A 21,808-nucleotide genomic window follows, 5' to 3' on the forward strand; every position below is an offset into this window, starting at 1 on the left:
CTTGTCTAAATTACAGGCATTTTCACTATGCCCTTCACTACAAGTGAAAAACCTGGGTGTTATTTTTGACTCTGAGCTTGGTTTTATCCCACATATTAAACATGTAACCAAAATTGGATTTTATCATCTAAAAAATATAGCCAGAGTGCGCCCTATTCTCTCTCGGGCCAACACGGAGATGCTGATGCATGCTTTTATTACCAGTCGCATTGATTATTGTAATGCGCTGCTCTCTGGTCTCCCCAAAAAGAATATTTCACCTTTGCAACTTTTGCAAAACTCTGCAGTTCGTGTGCTGACGAAGACCAGAGGGCGGGCCCACATTACACCGGTTTTAGAATCGCTGCATTGGCTCCCCGTGTGTTTCAGGATCGATTTTAAAGTTCTTTTATTGGCTTTTAAATGTCTTAATGGTCTTGGGCCTTCTTATCTTTCAGATCTGCTTTTACCATATGAACCCTCGCGGACCTTGAGGTCCTCTGGTACTGGCCTTTTGATTGTCCCTAAAGTCAGGACACATACTCACGGAGAGGCAGCTTTTCAGTGGTATGGTCCTCGACTGTGGAACAGCCTGCCGGAGGAGCTCAGGGCCGCAGAGAACGTTCATGTTTTTAAAAACAGGCTCAAGACCCACCTTTTTAATTTAGCTTTTAACTAACGCTTATTTATTTTATGCTTATTTATTCTATCCTGTTATTCTATTTATATTATTCATTTAGTTTTACCTAATATTTACTGATTTTATTCTTATTCATTTTTTATCTTCTTACTCTGTTTATACTTATATTTATATTATATCCCACTCTTATTTATTTTATCTTTTTATCCTGTTTATATTCTTATTAGGTCATATCTCCAGTGTTTCCTCGGAGGGGGTTCTCTGTACCGGGGCTGTGATCGACCGTGGCTGCTGGGGCCCTGTGGGTCCTCTGAGCCTGGCTGGGGGGCTTCTTAGCCTCCCTCCTGCTGTGTGCCCAGCCTGGAGGCTGCGGTCTGTGACCGGCTCCCGGTGCAGACAGCTCCCTGTGATAGTGTTTCCTCACTTGGCTAATACGTACCCAGCCCAATTTTACTCTTTAGGTGTGTGTGTGTGTATGTGTGGGGGTGGGGGGGTAGGGGGATGTGTGTATCATGACCGCTTCTGTTAATGACAGTGCGGGGAATGAGTGGGAGGGTGAGGTGGGCTGCTTTTAACCATGTAAAGCACTTTGTGCTAAAGTTTGTATGAAAAGTGCTTTATAAATAAAGATTGATTGATTGATTGATTGATTAAGACCTACCATAGAACCAAGTCCGCCAGAGCTTATCTTTATGTTTTTACATGCTGTAGTGCCATTTGTGGGAGTATTTCAAGTTTCCATATATCAATACAACCGTTATAGCCCAAATTTTAATAATATGTATGCATTAAGTCCATAGTAACTACATAAATTGCAAAAACTTGTAGTGCAATAAACTACAAAAAAATTGAAAATCGTTTTTTTGTTTTTTACATATATTTCTAGTTAAAAAAAATTTAAGCAGTGTATCCCTCAAAACTGTAAATACAAAAGTTTCCAACCACGAGAAATTTATTTTGAGTGTCTTCATAGTTTTATTTTTGAGATACACTAATTTTTATATACTACAGGAAAAATGAAAATAAATATTATAATGCATCAAAATAAACTATTTCCAACAGTGTAATTTGAGTTCTAAGCATCCCAGAAACGATACAGAAAAACATAAAGTCAAACATGTCTTTTAAAAACACCAACATAGGCTTATAAGGCCCTTTCGCGAAAATGACGTCACTTCCGGTTTCGGGCAGGTAATGCCGGACGTGCGATAGTTCGCGCTGACGTATATGCCAACGTAGGAAGTCTTATGAACGTCGGCAAAGCCTGTTTCTGGAATATTGTGTTTTTGTTGCTGCAAGTTTGGAATATTGTGTTTTTGTTGCTGCAAGTGCTTCTTATGCAATTTTTGCAAAGTTATATGTGGAAGGAAACCGTGACTTTGGACAAGCTAATGGCATAAGATGTAAGTACAACTCCGGTTTCACATGCAAAAAAAAATTATTGCACTACCTTATGTGGTTCCAGTTCTACAGGGATTTAAAAATAGTTAGGTAAAACGGAGTGTACCTGCTCCGACCGGTTGTAAAGGGTTAATTATATATTTCATGTAATAATTTATAAAATTTGAGTTAGTACGATATAAACGATAGAAGACAAATGGCACGATAGACACTTTTCTATCGTCCACACGATATATATTGTCATATCGCCCAGCATTAGTTGATACATAAGATGAGTTTTTGCACTAAAGACCTACATACCTATATAGACCTATATACCTATGAAGATGTTTAGATTGATTTAACGTTAATATAAGCTTTGGTTAAGGTTCAAAATTCTTGGACAAGTGTTCAAGTCCAGCCAGTTAATGTAAGTGTGTGTGCGTGCTACAGATGTTGCATACAACTGGTCAAAACGTCATAACAGAGTTCACTGGACTACTTGAAAGCATATGGGAGACCTTGCACTTTGGCCAGTTTGCTTTAGCAAGGAACAGGTAAATATTGACCGGAGCAGCACTGCACCTGGACCCCAAATGCGCAGTGATACAACTTAGATTGGACTCTTTCATCACATTTGTTTGCGCTGTCATTCTTTAAAAAAATTAAAAATTAAAAAAAATTAACACCATCCGTCTGTGTTTAGAGTAAGCTGCAGGGTTAGTTTTTCTCACACTGGCTGATCGATGCCAACAGAAGGATAATGAAAGATCAGAGTGAAAAGGAGTGACATTGATGAAGAATATAAGGGTCGTTGCTCCCTCCCTGGAAGTTTGAAGTGCTAAAATTCTTCTTGTAGGGAGTGTAACATTGTTAAAGCCTATTTATAATTTGCCTTTTCAACTCTCATCTTCTGGCAGCCCATGCAGTTGATGACAGGAGGGTGATCAGCCGTAAAAATCTCTGACTTACAAGCAATGAATTGATGGAATAAAAGTTTCAGGCCAATCCCACTGATCACCTGCCAAAGGGTTTCATACACCAGCACACACACACACATGGAACAGCCCATCATAAAACAGTTCTTTCTCTGTGTCGACTTTATGCTGCAGCATGATACGCTTTAGTCCTGCTTTTATGGGTATGAGGCTATTGAGGAGTGATATGCAGAAATTGTTCCAATCTGGTAACTTTTTTTTCATCCCTATGCCTACATATGGCATCTTGTGCAATTTTTGGTCCAAACAAAGGGGAAAAAAGATGTTATTCCTGAGATCTTGAAACAGAAGACAACTGGAGTTCTTTAGGTTTGTGATGACATTTTACCTCTCATCCAAGGTTTCACAGGGATTTCACCCTTAACCCACAGGTGATGGTAAATGACCCATGCCTTATTTCACACCTTGAGATGACTCACATGATCAATAGTAGGTCAGTGACCTCAAGACCACTTCCAAAGGGGACAACCCCTTACTAGGGGTAAAAAGCCATTTTAGACCTGTAAAAGCATCCTGGATAAGAGGTGAAACATCTTCATAAACCTAAAGAACTCCAGTTGCCTTCTTTTTCAAGCTTTGTTGTTTTTTCAATGACTACCGTGACCAGGATGACTAAAAACCTACACAGGCACAAGATGTTTAGCATGCTAGCATGCCGAACTAATATGTTGAACATCGTTATTGTCATCCAGCCTACCTAACAGCAGCTAGTTGACATTGTGAACTCACCAGCATGGTGGCAAAACGTAAAAGAATGTTGTACCTGTAAGCCTCACAGAGCTGCAAGCATGATTCTTATCTGTAAATATATTGACTTTGAGAGTTGGCTGTCTGCAAACCCCATGCTGGAACCTGCTAGCTTAAATTATTGAGTTATTATGACTCATTTTCTCAAATATTTGTCTGTATACAGCATAGCAGCAGCACTGTACTACCAAAGTAACGACTTGGTCTTATTGTGCCTTTTTTGTATGCTATTTAATGTCCTGCTAATTTGCATCCATGAATATTACATAAAGGTATGCATAATAACCTTTTTTCAACTAGTAACCACTAATAAGCAAATGCTTACTCTCTATACAGTATGTCCTTTTTTCACATCTGTACTTTAGCCCTGTGCTTCACCTACATCTGTATCAGTTTGGCTAATTTTACTCAGACTTGTAAAGCACACCTTCCTTTTGTATCAAAGGGAAATTCTTAATGTCCTGCCACTACAAATCACTTGGAAGGTATGTGTTTTCCACTTGTAAAAGGATGGGTGTGTTTCTTGCCTCGGGGCAAGCAGTCATGGTAATAACAGAATGCTGCACATTTCTTCCACCTCTGGGATTTCCAAGCGAATATGAGAGATGGGTCTACTGATGTTAGTGAAGCTTTGAAAAGCACATAGTGTGGTCTTGGCAGGTTGCTATCACCATTTCTCAGTAGATACTGTGCACCCAATGATGTGAGAACAGTTTTATCAAGGCTTCATCATTCGTGGTTTCCTCCACCATACCACGGAGATTAAGTAATGAGGACCTCCAGTTTGTGTAATCCGTGCTGGATATTTTGGATACAGTAGGAATCTCTAATTCGTAAAGAAATGCGCATTAAACTAAAATATGACCCGAGAGAGCAATTCACAGTTGTTCAGTTAACTCTGTCAACGCAAAGCTCACAATCTGAATCCTTGCCTTCAGCTGCTTGAAGTGTAGCCATCGTGGAATCAGTTTGGATGACAAATAAAGCATTGCAGCATCAACTCTTGAAGCACTTTGTTCTGTCAAAAGACGAATTGTTTGGAAATGTGAAGCCTTGTGTTTGAGATGCCAAAGTTGCCACGTATTTTTGTTGAGGACAGCGAGAAGGGGTAGAGATAAATAACGACAGAAACATATACAGCCTACAGTCAGGTGCATCTTGTAATGCACTGAGCGCTTCCCCGCCTCATTTCCGTTTTCCTTCTGTTTCTTGCCCGCCTACTCCCCCCCCCGTTCTTGTTGCTGCTTGTCTGGATGAGTCTGACACAGAGTCCAGCTGTCTGCGCCCTCCCAAGTAGTATTTCAGCATTTTATGACTGCTATTTGCACTTCATACTGCGTACTGTGTAATCCGATGACTTTGGCTATTTAGGAAAGGGACCAGTGTGACCTAATCTCTTAACATAGCAGCCTGCACACACACGCTCACGTACGTATGAAATTAAAGAAAGTGCATGTATGTTGTTTGTGCTCAACTCAAAAACTACATAAAAAAGATAATCTGTTTTTGTCTGTTGGCTGTTAGCTGAGTAACGACATCCTTTTTAAATTCATTGCACACACAGTACAACACCTCTGCGTGTCTAGTTTTCTGTCACTGAAACTTGATGTATTCAGTAATATAACACTTAAAATGAAATCAGCATATTTTAGAAGAGCTCACAGCCAACAGTTAAATACTGTGGCATCAACATCTGGATTGGATATCTGAAGCACAGGACAAAATACATTGACAGTATTTGTAAAACAATTAGATGCATTGATCTATCCTTCCAGAGAAACAGTCCTTTCAGTCTATGTGACAGCAAATGCAGATGAGAGGAAACAGGATAATATGTGGAGGAGTGACTCATGGTCCTTTTTATGATGGAGCTCCAGACACAAGCATATTAGCTGCTCATCCCTAACTTGGCTTTGCGATGCTTTTGAAAGAGCTTTTCATGCGCTCATTTAAAATATTAAAGCGACATTGATGATTTTACCCGGGGTAAAAACTGAAGTTGCATAGACAAAATATTGAAATGCCATGACATGGCAGTAAGCTACCATGGTCAGCTCCAAAAATCACTTTGTATATGTGTAGACAGATATCTGGGAACCGCTGTGTTACATCAATGCTGAAAAGACAAACCAAACTGTAAGATACATCTCGTGCTGGAAAGAAGGAGACAATAGTGGCAGTAAAAGAGTGAACACTGTCACTTTGAAATGTGGCCATAGCTATCTTGTTGTTCATGCTTGCTGACATGTCTCCAGTGGAAAGCCTTTGGCTTCGGTTGAAATGGCGAACCACTTGCTCTTGAACTGTTTGCTTCATGTATTGTATTGTAAATGCTGTTATGGCGAACTATCATATGCAAATGTAAACAAAAGTGGAAATTAAAGTTTTTTTCTAACCACATGACTTATAAAGTTGGCAGCATACAGCTGCAAATAAGTCAAATTTAAATAGTGCAGCTCTGAAAATATCTTCTCTGTAGATACAGTTCTTTTTGAGACTGAATGTCAGCCAGATTGCCCTGCGCTGTCTAAACTACTGCTATTAGCTATCAAAAGATGTCTGTTTCTATAACAACCGCAAGCTAAACAGTCAGTACACATGCTGCAGGTTTAAATCCTATGGTTGATGTTCTCTCAGTCAATAGGTTTCCTTTCTTGACTGTCTTGTTCATTGCAATGGATTGACTAAAAATAACCACATACAACAACAACAAAAAATGATGAAAAGGGATTTTTTTTAAATGTTCTTGGCAGTCTTTCCCCTGTAGAGCTGCTTTACCATATCACCACACTAATGCCCCAGTGTTCAATCCCTGAACCACCCACACAGAAAAAATAAATACTTAGCATGTGAAGTTTTGATGGTTGACGGCAGCACAGTTCAGGTCAGAGGCCTCATCGTGACTTGGAACCAATTGTTGACAATTGTCTGTGATTACACAGCGCCGGGGCGGGTGCCATGTGGAATCACGCACCGGTTGTCACATGTGATATACGCAACAATCCTGGCTGGCGTATTTCTTGACCGTTGGCAGGCGAGCAATGGTGGAAGGTGGTAACGTTTTAGTAAGCCTCTTTCTCACTTCTTTCTTTCCCTCAATAACTGATCACGCACCCTCATCTTTCTGGCATGGAATGTTTTGCTGATGTTAATGCCAGAGAAGGTTTGCAACTTTGCAGTTATTGAGCCACCAGAGCGTTGGCGACTGTTACGCGTTTTCCGCTTCGGCATTCGACAACTTTACGTGGTCTGGCTCTTTGCGGCTGTTGCTGTGGTTCCTAAACGCTTCCACTTTGCAAAAATACCACTTAAAGTTGATTGTGGAATATCTAGAAAGGAAGAAGTTTTACAGACTGACTTTTTGCAATGGTGGCTTCCTATTATAGTACCATGCTCGAATTCAGTGAGCTCTTTAAAACGAGCCACAATTTTTTTGCAAAAGCAGATTGCATGGTTAAGTGCTTGATTTTTACACCCGTGGCAATGGGACTGAAAACAGTTGAATTCAAAGACTAAGCAGTCTAGGCCTACATTTTTGTCCATATAGTGTTGCTGTTTGTGTGTAGCTTTCATCTGTGAAACACCAGTTACTGTATAGTGGGAAATGATCATTATCTGAATATCGGACATCTGTAAATTGCTCTCCTCTGGCTTGAGCATACAACTTGACAGTAGGATTTGAAAGGTACCCCAGCAGCCTGCCCCTCTACCGCATTTTACCATTAATGTCACACTCTAGGAATCATGTGGTCAGTTGGATATATAATTCTTTCATTTACCTGTGTTAATATTCATAATTTGATAATATTCCAAGGAATAAGCCATTCTGACAGCTGTAGAACCAATCATGCTAATTACTTCATAAATGCACAGTACTGACTATAACTTTTTTTACTACAGTATGTGATGAAAGCTGTAAACTGCATGGTCATTGTGGTCATAGCTGACACATCTGTATCGACTTCATAGTTTTCGCATGCAAAGCTCAACACAGTACTTTCCATAGACTCTGCTTTGCTAGTTCTCTGACCTGTACGAAGGGTAAACGGCCCAGGTTGATGAGTGATGATGAAAAAATTGGTTCTGAAGACCTTGTCAGCATGAAAGACATCACTGTTTGAAATTTGCTCCTGCGAGTCTAACTTATTGCTACCAGAGATTCCCCTACTTAGAGATATGGAAACATCTGCAGACATCCACACATGCAGACTTTTGAGTTCCACATTTATGATCCCTAATTTTCCAGCTGTCTCTCCCACTGTTTTGTCTCACACACAAACTTCCACTTTGTACTGTGTAAGGACTGACATATGCACATACACACACAAAGACACATTAATACACACTCACTACCTCACCACTGCAACTGTGTCACTGTGTTTCTGTCAGCCAGCATCTGACTGCAGGGATGAAGGGCCTCATACTCCACTCACAGTGAAACAAAAAGAAAAAAAAAGCAGTGGCGACTGTAGTCATTTAAACATATTTTAGGGAAATCGTTGTAACTGCCAAGTGCAGTTAAAGTACAAACACTACGTGCCAACTGACTGTCATCACAAATGTGGTGCATGTTTAGAGAGACTGAGAGCAAAAAAGAGAGCAAGAGAAACCATCTCCAACTGTCTGAATCTGGTGTGTTGATAGAAGTTTATTGAAAAACTGAATATGAAAGCTGAAATGTCTCTTTGACACAGACAGGGATAGAGTGAAACATAAAGCGAGAATAAGGTCAGCTTAAAAAAATATTGTGAATAATTGTCACTGTAAAACGTAGAGATTCAAAAAGGCTTTTGACTCAATTTATCCACTGAGATTAATAACAACATGCCACTGCTACAATTCAGACTGACCCAGTTAGAACATTTATAAATGAAAATTGCTGTGTCCTTAAAATATGTGCAGATATATTGACAGTCATGTGAAAAATAAGCATTTCACAAGATTCTATGCAATCCTTGAAGAACTAAGTACACCCCATTATTCAGTAGCTAGCATAATGACCTTTGGCAGGGTTAACCTGAAGTAATTCTTTAAGACTTTTGTGGAGGAAATTTGGCCCTCTTCTTTACAACTTATTCGGCATTCATTTATGCGCAGCTTTCTTAAGGTCCTGCCAAAGGATTTAAACCTGGTTGGGGTCTGGACTTTAACTGTACCACTGCAACACCTTGATTCTTTTCTTTTTTTAACCACTCTGTTGAAGATTTCCTGCTATGCTTGGGATCTTTACCCTGTTGCATCACCCATTTTGATTCCAGTATTAGCTGTTGGACAAATGGTCTCACTTTTAACCCTAGAATAATTTGGTATACAGAGAAGTTTGTGGTTGACTCAATGGCTGCAAGGTGTCTAGGCCCTATGACTACAAAGCTGTCACAAATGATCACCCCCTCCAATACTGTGCTTGACAGTTGGTATGAGGTTGGTATGTGCATTTGGTTTCTGCCAAACATGGCGCTCTGCATTATGACCAAACATCTCCACTTTTGTCTCTTCTGTCCCCAGGACATTATTCCAGAAGTGTTGTGTTTTGTTCAGATGTAAACCAAGACATGTTGACATATTCTTTTTAGAGAGAAGAAGCTTTGTCTAGGAAACACTTCCAAGCAAGTCATACTTGTTCAGTCTTTTTCAAACTGTATTATCATGAACTTTGACATTTAACATGCTGACTGAGGCCTGAGGGTCTAGAGTCTGAGATGTAGCTCTTTTGTTTTTTAGCAGGTTCTCTGAGAATTTCCTGGCCTGAACTTGGTGTGAATTTGCTGGAAGTCAGGAAAATGCCAGCAATTTGGATTAATTGATCAAGGGCATTTAATTAGTAGCGCCTAACTGCTGGTACTGTGATTACTTTGTACCCACACTTTCTTTTTCAAGTGACCATATTAATTGGCCTTTTACAAAAGCAACCTGTAACTGAATGTCTAAGTTATGCTGTGGCACCAAAAAAGCACATATTGATCTTCATATTTAGTAAAAGGAAATTGTTGCTGCTGAGGATATTCATGTTGCCCATTCTCGTATTACATGTTGTATTAAAGTTGTCACAGGATAAAAAGAGCTGGAAATGGGCTCTTAAGAGCTTCCCTTACATACATGCTATACAGCATATATCATGTTTATAGCAGATGCCACCAGCCCATTGGTTTTAAAATCATTCTGTCTGACCAAGTTTGGTTTAGATTTAGGTGAGATAACGGTTGACCCTGAACAGTAAAACAGATGTTAAACATGATCAAACGTGGCCAGTGATTGACCTACAGAGGTTTAAGGGAGGTGGGTTCAGAGCGACTAAGGGTCAAACCTTGACTAATTGCTAAAAGAGGCAGACTGGGCAGCTAAATGAAAAGCTGGCGAAAGTAATTATCGTAAAGTTATCATTAAAATATATGACTGCAGCCCTTTGGGCCTTTTTCAGTGGAAAAGAATGTGTGAACTTTTGAGGTTTTAGCAAACAATATTTCATTATTGGGTCACTTTTGAATATTTTTTCACAAAAAAGTTGGGAAGAGACCCTCTTTTTTCAAGATTGTTTGGCCTGAGAATGATTTTTTTGAGGGTTTTCCATGTGGCTTGAGTGTAGACAACTTAACATGGGTGCAACAGTAGATTAGTGCAGCCTAGGCAACAGGTTGTGCTGTAAAGCTAATCAAACTTTCTGTTTTGCCTCTAGTCAGGTTTGATCCAAACACAGGATGCAGAATATTTCTTGAGACCCGTGTCACACGGCTTGGCGCAGATGGAGAACTTCACAGCGCCCTTCGGTCATCAGCCACACATCCTCTATAAGAGAGAAAGGGACTCCCAAACACAGCGGCAACATGTGCTTCAAAAGAGATCCGCTGACAACACAGTGTTTGAACATCAATACAGGGGACTGCAAAAACAGCATGACAACAATAACAACAACACTCAAGCTGACCCGATGAAACATCATGGAAGTGGCCATCAGCACAATGACCATCGCCATGACAGCGACTACAGACATGGGGAGAAGCAGAAGCAACACTTCTGTGGGAGAAGGAAGAAATGTATGTAAGGGCAATTTCTCCTTCTAATGCTAATGTAACATTGTAGTATTCCTCTTAACATTTACATGCGTTATTGATTCCTGCAACTTCCTATTTGCTTGTTATAATACTTTTAAACCTCTGATAATTCGGTTTACATAGTGTTTATTAAAATCAATTTCACCTTAACCCTGAAACTTGTAAAAGAAATTGCAAGCACTGCTAACCTAACAATGTCTCTTGACTATAGGGGTCATAGATCATTATGTGTCAACTAGCCAAATCTCACTGGTATTTGGGTTTTCACGGTCAAACAGAAAGTAACAGCACCACTAAACTTTCATTTTTATTTCATTTTAAGTGCTTAATCTGGCAGGCTAGGTAAAGTTTTTAACAATGAGGTGGCTAACTTAGTGCCAACTAAAGTCAGCCTCATAAATCCTCTTCTTCATGGATGGCTAGGCACTGCTAGATTGTAATAGATAGAGTAACAGCTATAACAAACAAACTATTGAAGGGGTTTTTTGTTTGGTTCGGGTTATTTTTATCTCTCTGTTGTTGTTGTTTTTTTTGGCAAGAAGAAGAATTTGGACTGGAAATATCAAGAATTTGAATTGGTAATTCAAGATTCTGCTTTTAAAGCAATTACCAAGATTGGTAATTGCTTTAAAAGCAGTGTTGAATAACCAAGAATGCAAAGGGCATTAAGATGAGTGAAATGGGAAAAAATATTATACAAAACTTTTCTGGATTGGTGACGTCTTAAGTCTTTAAGAACCAAACATTGTTATTTTATTTTGAGGTCAGCCTTACTCACATATGCTCCGATTTAGGGTGGATTTGATATTGGATCACTTTTTACTTTAAATTTAATTATAAAAAAAGTCATGAAGTCATTTTTGCCCTTTTCAGTTTTTCATATGAAAACACTTAACACTTACTAAATAACCTGCTTACCCTTCGATAATATTACATGTGTTTACATTTGTGGTTTACTCTGTTTGTAACAGCTTCACAAGGGTGGCTGGTGGAAGCATCAAATTGCTATTTAATGATGGTAATATCATCATATTTGTGCAGCAAACATTTACAAATACTTGTGAACACATTCTGTGTTGACTTGGGTTTCACATATTGTTAACACATTAGCCCCTTTTTTATGTGAAGGAGACAATCAGCAGTGTGTTGTCACTTACACAAAACGGGGATTGTGAATCTTGTAATGCAGATTGTCTTAGACTGAAAATCTTTAAACACAATAACACTAATTCATGCTGATTCCTTGAACAATCATAATTTTCATGTATTTATTTAGACATTTGTGGTTGATTTTATGAGTAAAGGTTAATTCTTATAACTTTTATTTACTTTGCACTATGACAAATGTTTGCTCTCAAGAAATTACCACAAGATCCGTTAACATTGCTTGCATCACGGGGGTCTTTCAAACGAGAACAGCTGTATGTCCCTATGAAAACACAATAATGTTTGCATTTTTATAAGATGATATCACCGAACACCTGCGTTGTGTGTTCGTCAAGGGGCACTTTAGTCATTCACCTGCTTTCCGCCTGTATAAGCAAACTTTCTAGCCCTTTTAGATTATCTAAGCCAGCGATGAGTAGGTCAAAATTTTGATAACCTATCAAAACACTGAAAAGAAGACTTAAGAAGATAACGTTACAAGATACAATGGTTGCATGCTGTGCTTTTGCACTAACAGGTGTTCTACTTACTTTATGTCATAGTTCAAATATGAATGCGAGAAAGTGCTTTCACTCCCAGATTCAAATAGCAAGCTTCAATTCATCAAAAGTTACAAAATCTTTTTCATAACACACCTTTCCTTGGTACTAAATAAACAAACAAACAAAAAAACACTATAACATCATTTTGGGACAAAAATACACTATATTTATGTTACATGTCTATAGAATATGAAACAGCTCTGGAAGCACATACATTTCAGATGAATGTGTGTGCTTTCAACATGTAAATATTTCCTATAGTCGATTGTTTTAAATATTGTTACTTTATGTAGCTGTAGCTACTGTAAGGCAGAACACATACTGGGATTTCACACTTAATGGTAGCATAACACTAAGACTGCCAGAGTCAACAACAGTAAAAAAAAAAAAAAAGCACAGTCAGCAGTTTATCCATGACATCAGGTCACAAAAGTAAGAGCACAGTTAATCATCCAGAGCTGTTGCCAGCTATTTGCCAGAATCGCTGGTTAGCACACATAAGCAAAGGTAAACATTTAGCTAGTGGCTACAAATTTATTTCAAATCACGTGCAAATGTAATCAGCAATGGAAAGGAAGGCTTGTATTTGTCATGGACATTATGGCTGCAATTAAGGCGCTATTATATGCACTATTGTTTGGGCTTTCATCAGTCACTCGGAAGCTTCCATACAGTAGTTCATCATGTTAACTGTGCAGCCATAGATCACTGAGTAATGCTCCGTTCAGGTTGTTCAGCTGTTACTACATCATTTTGCTTCAGACCAGTTTATTACTTAATGAATTCTTACTCTATATCTTTTTCCATCTGTTTTCACAGACATGCCGAAACCTCCAGAAGAGGATATTTTTATCCTTCCAGATGAATACAAGTTTATCCCAAGGAATAAAAGGGCAGTGCTGATGAAGAACAAGGCCAGCCAGGGACTCAATGTGGAGACACTTGTGGTGGTGGACAGAAAGATGATGGACAACCATGGCCATGAGAACATAACTACATATGTTCTTACTGTGCTTAACATGGTGAGACAAATTTAGTCTTTACCACTGTGTTTGATGTGCACACTGCCTATAGGCTAGCATGGGTGCAGCACAGATTCAAGACAGGAGTTACATAAATCAACCTTAAGGCTGACTCGTTTTTTTAAGAATACCAAATATGATGTCTTGTAACTTTATGGGAAAGTTGTCTTGTATTTTTACAAGTGGCTTTAACAGCAGAACCACAAAGCCTGGTGTAACTTTGCAGTCACATCATCAAATGAAGTTTTAGGATGCTGTGCTTTTTTTGCTATTATACACCATAACATCAGCTGATGAAAGAGGAAGCCATGCAATTTATTTGAAGTAAGGATTTAGTTACTTGACACTCCTGTCTGCTAGACTAACTTATCAGAGATCTTAAAACAGAAAACTGATATCTGGGTGAGATCATCTCCACAACGTTTGCAGTGTCCCCCTCCATTCCTCTCAGCTTATCTGTAAGCGAATACCGTCACACTTGTTTTGCTACTTAATGACTGACTGACAAATCCAAAGATAATCCATCTATTTTGAAAACATAGTTCCCTGTAGTAAAAACGAAGTCAGAGCAGTCACCGGCCTCATAGGCCTCACCTAAATACCATATGGGGTTTCACTGAAAATACCCAACGCTTCACACCACCTGCCAGCCCTCATGGGGCTTACAAAAGTCATTTAATATTTGTTGGAAAGGAAATCTAATAAGCTCTTTAGCTTTGTATAGAATTATGCTTTCACAGTGACAGTGGAAAGACAAAAAAAATCATAGTTACTTATTTAAAAAAAAAACATGCAGTGCACTATGCATCACAAAACACTACAGATCTGTGGAAACAGGTGTGATACTTTATTCCTATATGTAAAAACATATAGGGATTCATTGCTCTAATCAATTCAGACATCTGACAGCCTGTCAAACACTCAGCTTTTAGCATAGCTTAGTTTAAGTGAGCTCTTTGATGACCTCTCTGACCTTTCTGCAACAAACCACGGTCTTTCTGTGAGTCAGCGCAAAGCAGGACGAAAAGAGGGAAATGAATGAGTTTTCCTAAAGATGTATTCACGAGGTCTTAGAGAAAGGCATACAGCGAACATGAACCAAAGATTAGAAGTCCACTTTCAAAGCCCAAATTTTAAAGAGTGGTCAGATGTCCTTACAAGAAACTAAATTGAATACAGCAGTTATGAATGTGAATGTGACCTCAGCAGTACCCTCATAGTCATATTATGGGAGTGGCGCATAAATATAAGTTAAGGACATTTTAACACATCAGCCTAGATTGTACTAATCAGATCCTCTTCGAGCACCAGTGGCAGTTTTTAATGACAGATCCTGCATTTGTATAAACAGGCGAGTACTTCAGATGTCACTTTGATGGTCACGTTCAAGCCACTTTAAGCTTTGTAAAATTACTCATGCACATGTAGTTTATGTCTCAAATTACATGAGTTTGAAACATTACTTGAGATGGATTAGACAAACGCCAGATGCGCTAGTAATACGTCATAATGATTGTCTGTTTGCCTTTTAGGTCTCAAGTCTGTTCAAAGATGGCACAATAGGGGGAAATATCAACATAGTGATTGTGGGTCTCGTCCTCCTGGATGAAGAACAGGTGAGCGTTTCAGTTTTTAGTCAGAATCATCATTCACCCAGGCAACTCAACCCTATACACTAACAATATGTTACCATGTTCTTTAGCTGTACATACCAAGGGGCATGTAGGAAACGCAAAAAAGGATCATTTGTTTGTTTATTTGTTTATTTTGCCTGAGGTTCCAGATCTTTTTGGTCCTTCCAAAATCTTCCTGGGGCTGTTGTAACAACTAGGGGCTTTTACAGTTTAAATAGAGCATGTATTTCCCTGGATCTTTGCCACAGGGGAAATTCTCATGGAGTCTAGGAGTAAATGAGCGACACAGACAGAGAGAGACAAACTGTTGGGGTACAGTTGGGAAAAGTAAAGCAGCTTGAGAACAATGGCTTAGACTTTCCAGCCACTTCATAGATTTTAAAATTAAGTATTTATAAGCAGGAGGAATGGTGAAAATACAAAAATGTTCACAGACGTTTTCCTTTGTACACAAAAGAAAATCTGTAAGCCTTTATGTTGTTATCAATATGCATGCTATATGTCTAAGAGATCTTGGTTATTGATTATAAAGACCCAGAGAGAATCTGTAAGTTGGCAGTAAATATATGGATAATAATGCTTTACCTCAATGAAGTTAATACTATCATCATATCTTTTTATGTGTTTTATGTCACAGAATGGCTTAGTAATCAACCACCATGCAGACCACACACTGAACAGCTTTTGCCACTGGCAGTCCACCCTGGGAGGTAGAGAAGGCCGGCACCATGACCACGCCATCCTCCTCACGGGACTCGACATCTGCTCTTGGAAGAATGAACCCTGTGATACTCTTGGTACGACTTTAAAAACCTCTTTGTTGCTCTATTGCTTGTAAATCACAAAAGAGCAGATTCTGCAACAACCAAATGCCAGAAGGCCTCATTTGAGGCAATAAACAATCCTGTCAATACACCGATCCATCATATTTGCTCAGCGTACCTTAACCTGGAAAGCAAAATCTATCATCTTCTTTATTTTTATGTTTAGTTTTTATCTTTATGTTAAATCCAGATTTATTATAAATGTATTACCAGTTATCAGTATCCGATCATTCAACCACTTTAACCCCTGGAAATATGTATGTCAATCATTTTTGATGTTGTGGAGGAAGAAAAACATATATAGACTTAACATTAGGATTACCACAATACAAAATTTGAATATGATGCCAATACCATTTTTAATACCAGGGGGAGTGACAAAATATTAAGAGAAGTTATTTTTTTACATAAAGATTAGAACAATACATTAAAAAATAACATCAGTAACAACAGTATTTTTGAGTTATAGGTTGAGGTGTATACAATTATATCTTACAAATATTTTCAGGCTTGTACAGAATCTTAAGATTAACTCTTTTTTTATTTAAAAACAACAATTTTAGGCTGTTTGGGTTCTGGTGACTTGGTACCATGTTTTCATTACTGATCAAATATTGTTGGTAAGGTATGATGCCATTGTTTCTGTCTAGTTTTAGACTTTTCACAGCTTTAATTAGGGACTTTACAAGAAACAAATAATTGCAAAATCCTCTTAAATTAATAAATAAACACTGTTATACAGGCACAAGTGATTTTGCGGCCTAGCTCCAATAATAGCCATAACTGCTAACTGCTAGCTGCTACCTTAATGATCATTAAGAGACAGCTAATGCGGCTATAAGTTAAATGTGTGTGCTGGCCAGGCTGACATTTGTGCTACCTGTTTAGAGCTTAATTATTGTTGAAAAGGGGAGCTTTACTCACCTCTCGAAATTGTTCATAAAGTGTTGTTCACTGCTGTGATGGACATCTTCAGCTGCTAGTAAAGGGGTGGGGCTGTATGCCTTCAGCATGTTGTGTGAAGTTGTGTGTTAGCTAGGTGAGACAAAGACAACACTGTTGATATCAGTGCTATATCAATTCATCGCAATTCATCTGATGCAATAGTAATTAAGTATTTAGTGATAATTAGTATCTGAATATTTATTTTTTTTACTTTTTTTTAGCCAACCATATTTAACAGAGATAACAGAAAAACCAGATAGAAATTCAGAAAGTGGACACATTATCAGGTTTTCATTTAGTTTAGAGTGCTTAGTGTTTTTCTACATAGACTAAGCTCAGCTGGCTTGAGCATTCAGAAACACTCTGTCTCTGTGAGTGTGCATCACCTAGCACAATAACAGAAGCTTATTTGGGGTAATGACCGTGCCAACACATTCTTATCTTCCACACTGTGAGAAAAAAACTCCCCTTTTTTGCACCAGAAAAACACAAGAGTGTAACTTCCCCAGACCTAAGATTTTACAATAAAGTGTCGAAACCGGCACTAGCCTCATCCATACAGCTGTGCGAGCTTAGATAAAAGGTGTGTGTGTGTTTGTGTGTCTGTCCAGTCAAAATAAGAATCAGTGCTTTCTAATTCCCAGAAGTACAATGTAAAATAGGCATTAGCACAACCATTCACTGTTTATTTGGATTACTATTAGAGCCCTATTCTTCAATGTTTTTATTCATATTTCAAAACTGTCATATAATATCAATGACCTACCTCTTTCCTAACACAAAAAAGAAATAAATGGTAGTTCTCACAGTTAATCTCCCTTGTTATATTTAATATCATTGCTCACATTTGTTATGTATATGAGCCACTCTGTGGCAAAGACTTAGAGATGTAAATCAAACAAAATTTAAGGCCAAATTCACCATGAAACTCTAAGGAAAAAACGTTAAGGGAGGCTCTCGTGTGGATTAGCCTTTTTGATTCAGAGCCAGAGGTTGCTGTAAATGTGAGAGACAGGAGGAGAGAGGACGGAGAGAGGCACAAAGGGAGCTGAATACTATAAAAGAGTTTAACTGAGAATGAGAGATATGAGAAAGATGTGAAGATAGGGAAAGAATGTTTTAAAGTGAAGTAAAAGGTAGCATATGTGACTATATAGAGCACCATATGTTAACATATGGAAGGATTTGAATTCACTGATGTTGTTTGATATTTCCGACATGTGCCGTCCACAAATTCACACCAGTGCGTATCGTTTGAGAAATTTCTCTTGCAATGTAGAGTTAAAAAGCTGAGAAGAAGCAACTTGACAGCAGTTATTTTAACTAACCAATTACAGTTATTTTTGGAATGGCTTTTTTAAACTAATAAATAATAAAACTTGTATTAAAGATTGCAAAAACAAAAATCTATCACTGCTTTTGCAGGGTTTGCGCCAATTAGCGGGATGTGTAGCAAATACCGTAGCTGTACCATTAATGAGGACACTGGCCTGGGTTTGGCATTCACCATCGCCCATGAATCAGGACACAAGTAAGGGTTTCCAAAGTACATTCAGCCTCGTTCAACCTTGTTCGACAATGAAATGAAAAATTTACCAAAATTTGTTTTAATTCATGTAAAAATAAATAATCTATTAGAATGACAACTTCTGCATTTGTCACGTGTGAAGTAGATGATTATGTCACCTGAATTTGTAGATAAAAATCTCTTTTTTTTAACTCTCCAGTTTTGGAATGGTCCATGATGGTGAAGGGAATGTTTGTAAAAAGTCAGAAGGCAACATCATGTCTCCCACATTAGCTGGTCACAACGGTGTCTTCTCCTGGTCTGCTTGCAGCCGTCAGTACCTCAGCCGCTTCCTCAAGTAAGCAATTGGGGGGTTTTTTACTTTCATTGTGTTGACTAAAAGAAATTAAACTAGTGTTTTTAAGAATTTTCATGTCTGCCTTTTTGTTAGAGTTCACACAACAAACACACAACTACATTTTTCAAACTGGCCACTTAATTAATTCATGCATTCATTGTGTTTTTTTTTTTAATGTGTCAAGTGAAAAATTGTACTTTTACCTATATAAAACCTGTAAAAGATTTTATATTTCAAAAGCAATTTTAAAGCTTTGAACGAACAAGAGGCTATATGCAATTAAGGAAAGAATGTAGTTACCATAGCAGCTAATTTAAGTGAAATATGGTCCTACGTTTCTCTTAGTGCTCTTTTACAAAATGCACTTTTATTGTGCATCAAGATGCATGCTAGTAAAAGCCGTAGGTTTGCATGGCAGTTGGTTTGTGCACTGTTCTGCTTATAGCCTGTTCTCCCAAGCGGGAAAACAGCCATCACGGACAACGCGCCCATGTGTCTGGACATGTTTCTATTTGTCTGTGGATGTAGGTGTGTGTGTCTGTGTGCGTGTATACTTGAAACTAGATAGCTCAGAGTCAGTGCCCACCACTAAATTTACCCGTGTGTTAGCTGAACTGTCAGGTCTCCCCTCTCAGAGTGGCGGAGACAGACAGTGTATTTCCTCGCTGAGTTATTAGAGCTGGAATGACCTCAACCTCGTTAGAGCTGTCAGTTTTATATTAAACTCCCATCACCTCTTGAGGTCACATGGAGGAGAGCGCTGAAACATTAAACCATCAAGGAGTCGTCATCTTGCATTATTACTGAATGATATTATTGCTGAAATGTTGTATGTTTTCCTAGCTGCAATCATGAGACTCCACAGTGTCTCCTTCATCTGCTATGGAGAGAAGCGTTATGTCAGCCAGCAGAGTTTATATTACACTCACTCTGGATCTACCTCTCTTCAGTCAGCCATGACTGACAGGCCGGACTGTACGCATGGTCAGATGCTTTATCCCTCCATGCCTAACATGGATGGATAATCTTCACGTCAGTGAAAGCAAATTCCTTAAAAGCCACTTGAAGTTGTTTTTGTTGTTGAAGTTAGTGAAACCAACCAGAAAGCTTCAAGATCCCCTTCTCTCTCAGACTCCTCTGAGAAATGTGCTTATTTAGCTCCTTGCTGAGAGTTTAAGGAAGGAGTAAAGCATTTTTTGTAGCATCTGATTAGGCAGAGAGATCAAGCTGGAAAGGATGTGTAGCAGGTCTAAAGAGTACTTTGAGGAGCTGATGAGTGAAGAAAATGAGAGCAGGAATGGATGGATGGAGCACAGGTAGTGAAGTGCAGTAGGGACTAAGTGAGGGAAGCTATGAAGAGGATGAAGAGCGCAAGGAGAGGTAGTCCAAATGGCATACCTGTTGAGGTATGGAGATGTTTAGGAGAAAGGGCTGTAGAGTTTTTTAACCACATTGTTTAACACAAGCCTGGGGAGTGAGAGGATGTGTAAGGAATCGAGAAGAAGTGTACTGTGCCAGTTTGCAGGAACAAGGGTGATGTGCAAAGCTGTAGTAGATCCAGTGGGATAAAGCTGATAAGGCATACCATGAAGCTCTAGGAAAGAGTTGTTGAAGCTAGGCTGAGAAGAGAGGTGATGATTAGTGAGCAGCAGTATGGCAGAGAAGTGCACTACAGATGTGATGTTTGCTTTGAGAGTGTTGATGGAAAAGTTGAGTTGCACTGTCTTTGTAGATCTAGAGAAACCATATGATACAATGCCAAGAGAGGAGTTGTGGTATTATACGAGGATGTCGGGAGTAGCAGTGAAGTATGTGAGGGTGATGCAGGACATGTACTGAAGGTGGACGAGTCAGCCATCTAAAGCATCGGACAGTGCACAAGAGAGGTGAAGAAGAGAGTGCAGGCAGGGTGTAGTGGCTGGAGTATCAGGGGTGATTTTCGACAGAAGGATAATAGCAAAAGTGAAAGGACAAGTTTATAAGATGGTAGTGAGACCTGCTATGATGTCTGGTTTGGAGACAGTAGCACAAAAAAAGACGAGAAGCCAACCGGAGGTGGCAGAGTTGAACATGCTAATATTTTCACTAGGAGTGACGAGGATGGACCAGATTAGAAATGAGTACATTAGATGGACTGCTCAGGATTTGCAGTTTGGAAAGAAAGTTTTAGAGTGGAAGGCTGAAATGGTTTGGGCATGTGCAAAGAAGAGATACTTGGTACATTAAACAGGGGGAGCTGAATATGGAGTTGCCATGCAGGAGGGAAAGAGGAAGAGCACAGGAAAGATTTCTGGACAAAGAGAGGACATGCAGAGGAGACAGAGGACAGAGGAGGATACTAAAGATAGGGTGAGATGCAAGCCACTACAGCAACCCCTAATGGGAGCAGCTGAATGAAGACGAAGCTTGATCAGAGTTGCAGAAAAAGTCTCTACAAGGTTTGCAGATTGTGACAATTTCTAGTTAGCTTATCTTAATTTAGCATAGCATATCTCAGCTTAAAAACTAGGACAGGGAAACTGCTTGGCTGGCTATGATAAAGTAATAAAACCACTCATTTCCATCTGTAAAACAGATATACTACATTATATCTTGTCAGTCATAATAATCAAATGACAAACAGCATGCAAAATGTTTCCGTTTTAGAAATGCAGTTAGACAGACTTTGTTACTTACGGACTTAATTTAAAATTAAGCTAATAGGAAGTTTGCAAGCAGCGAACATACTGTAAATATAAAATGTGTTTACAGTATGTTTGTTGGACGCTGGTTTGTTTGATATGTTTGGTTGACACTCTGATTTCAGCAATGCTAATCAAAAAGTCTTGCAGATAAGATGTTCTTCAGCTATGAGTCTGCTTGTGACCAGTCTTCTTCACAGCAGTGAAGTTATCTAAACTTTTTATGATTTTTTTTTTCAGCAGTTTGCTGTCTGTGTTCTATGTGCCAACAAACAAATAGATAGATATAAATAGCCCTCGGTCTGGATGGGGTGAGCCTGTAGATCCTGAGGGAA

The 21,808-nt window shown here is 38.8% G+C and overlaps 1 protein-coding gene across 1 annotated transcript in view; it reads left to right on the forward strand.

Annotated features, from left to right (window-relative positions):
- LOC134635418 (A disintegrin and metalloproteinase with thrombospondin motifs 16) overlaps nt 1–21,808 on the forward strand; it is a 54,992-nt gene that overhangs the window by 10,178 nt on the left and 23,006 nt on the right. Inside the window, exons 4-10 of the mRNA XM_063484797.1 lie at nt 10,418–10,560; nt 10,618–10,775; nt 13,322–13,524; nt 15,057–15,140; nt 15,796–15,955; nt 18,353–18,458; nt 18,655–18,792. Of these exons, the coding sequence (XP_063340867.1) occupies nt 10,418–10,560; nt 10,618–10,775; nt 13,322–13,524; nt 15,057–15,140; nt 15,796–15,955; nt 18,353–18,458; nt 18,655–18,792 (992 nt within the window). The remainder of the gene's footprint in view (nt 1–10,417; nt 10,561–10,617; nt 10,776–13,321; nt 13,525–15,056; nt 15,141–15,795; nt 15,956–18,352; nt 18,459–18,654; nt 18,793–21,808) is intronic.

The sequence above is a fragment of the Pelmatolapia mariae genome, linkage group LG10_11, assembly GCF_036321145.2.
Source record: "Pelmatolapia mariae isolate MD_Pm_ZW linkage group LG10_11, Pm_UMD_F_2, whole genome shotgun sequence".
Taxonomy (NCBI): domain Eukaryota; kingdom Metazoa; phylum Chordata; class Actinopteri; order Cichliformes; family Cichlidae; genus Pelmatolapia; species Pelmatolapia mariae.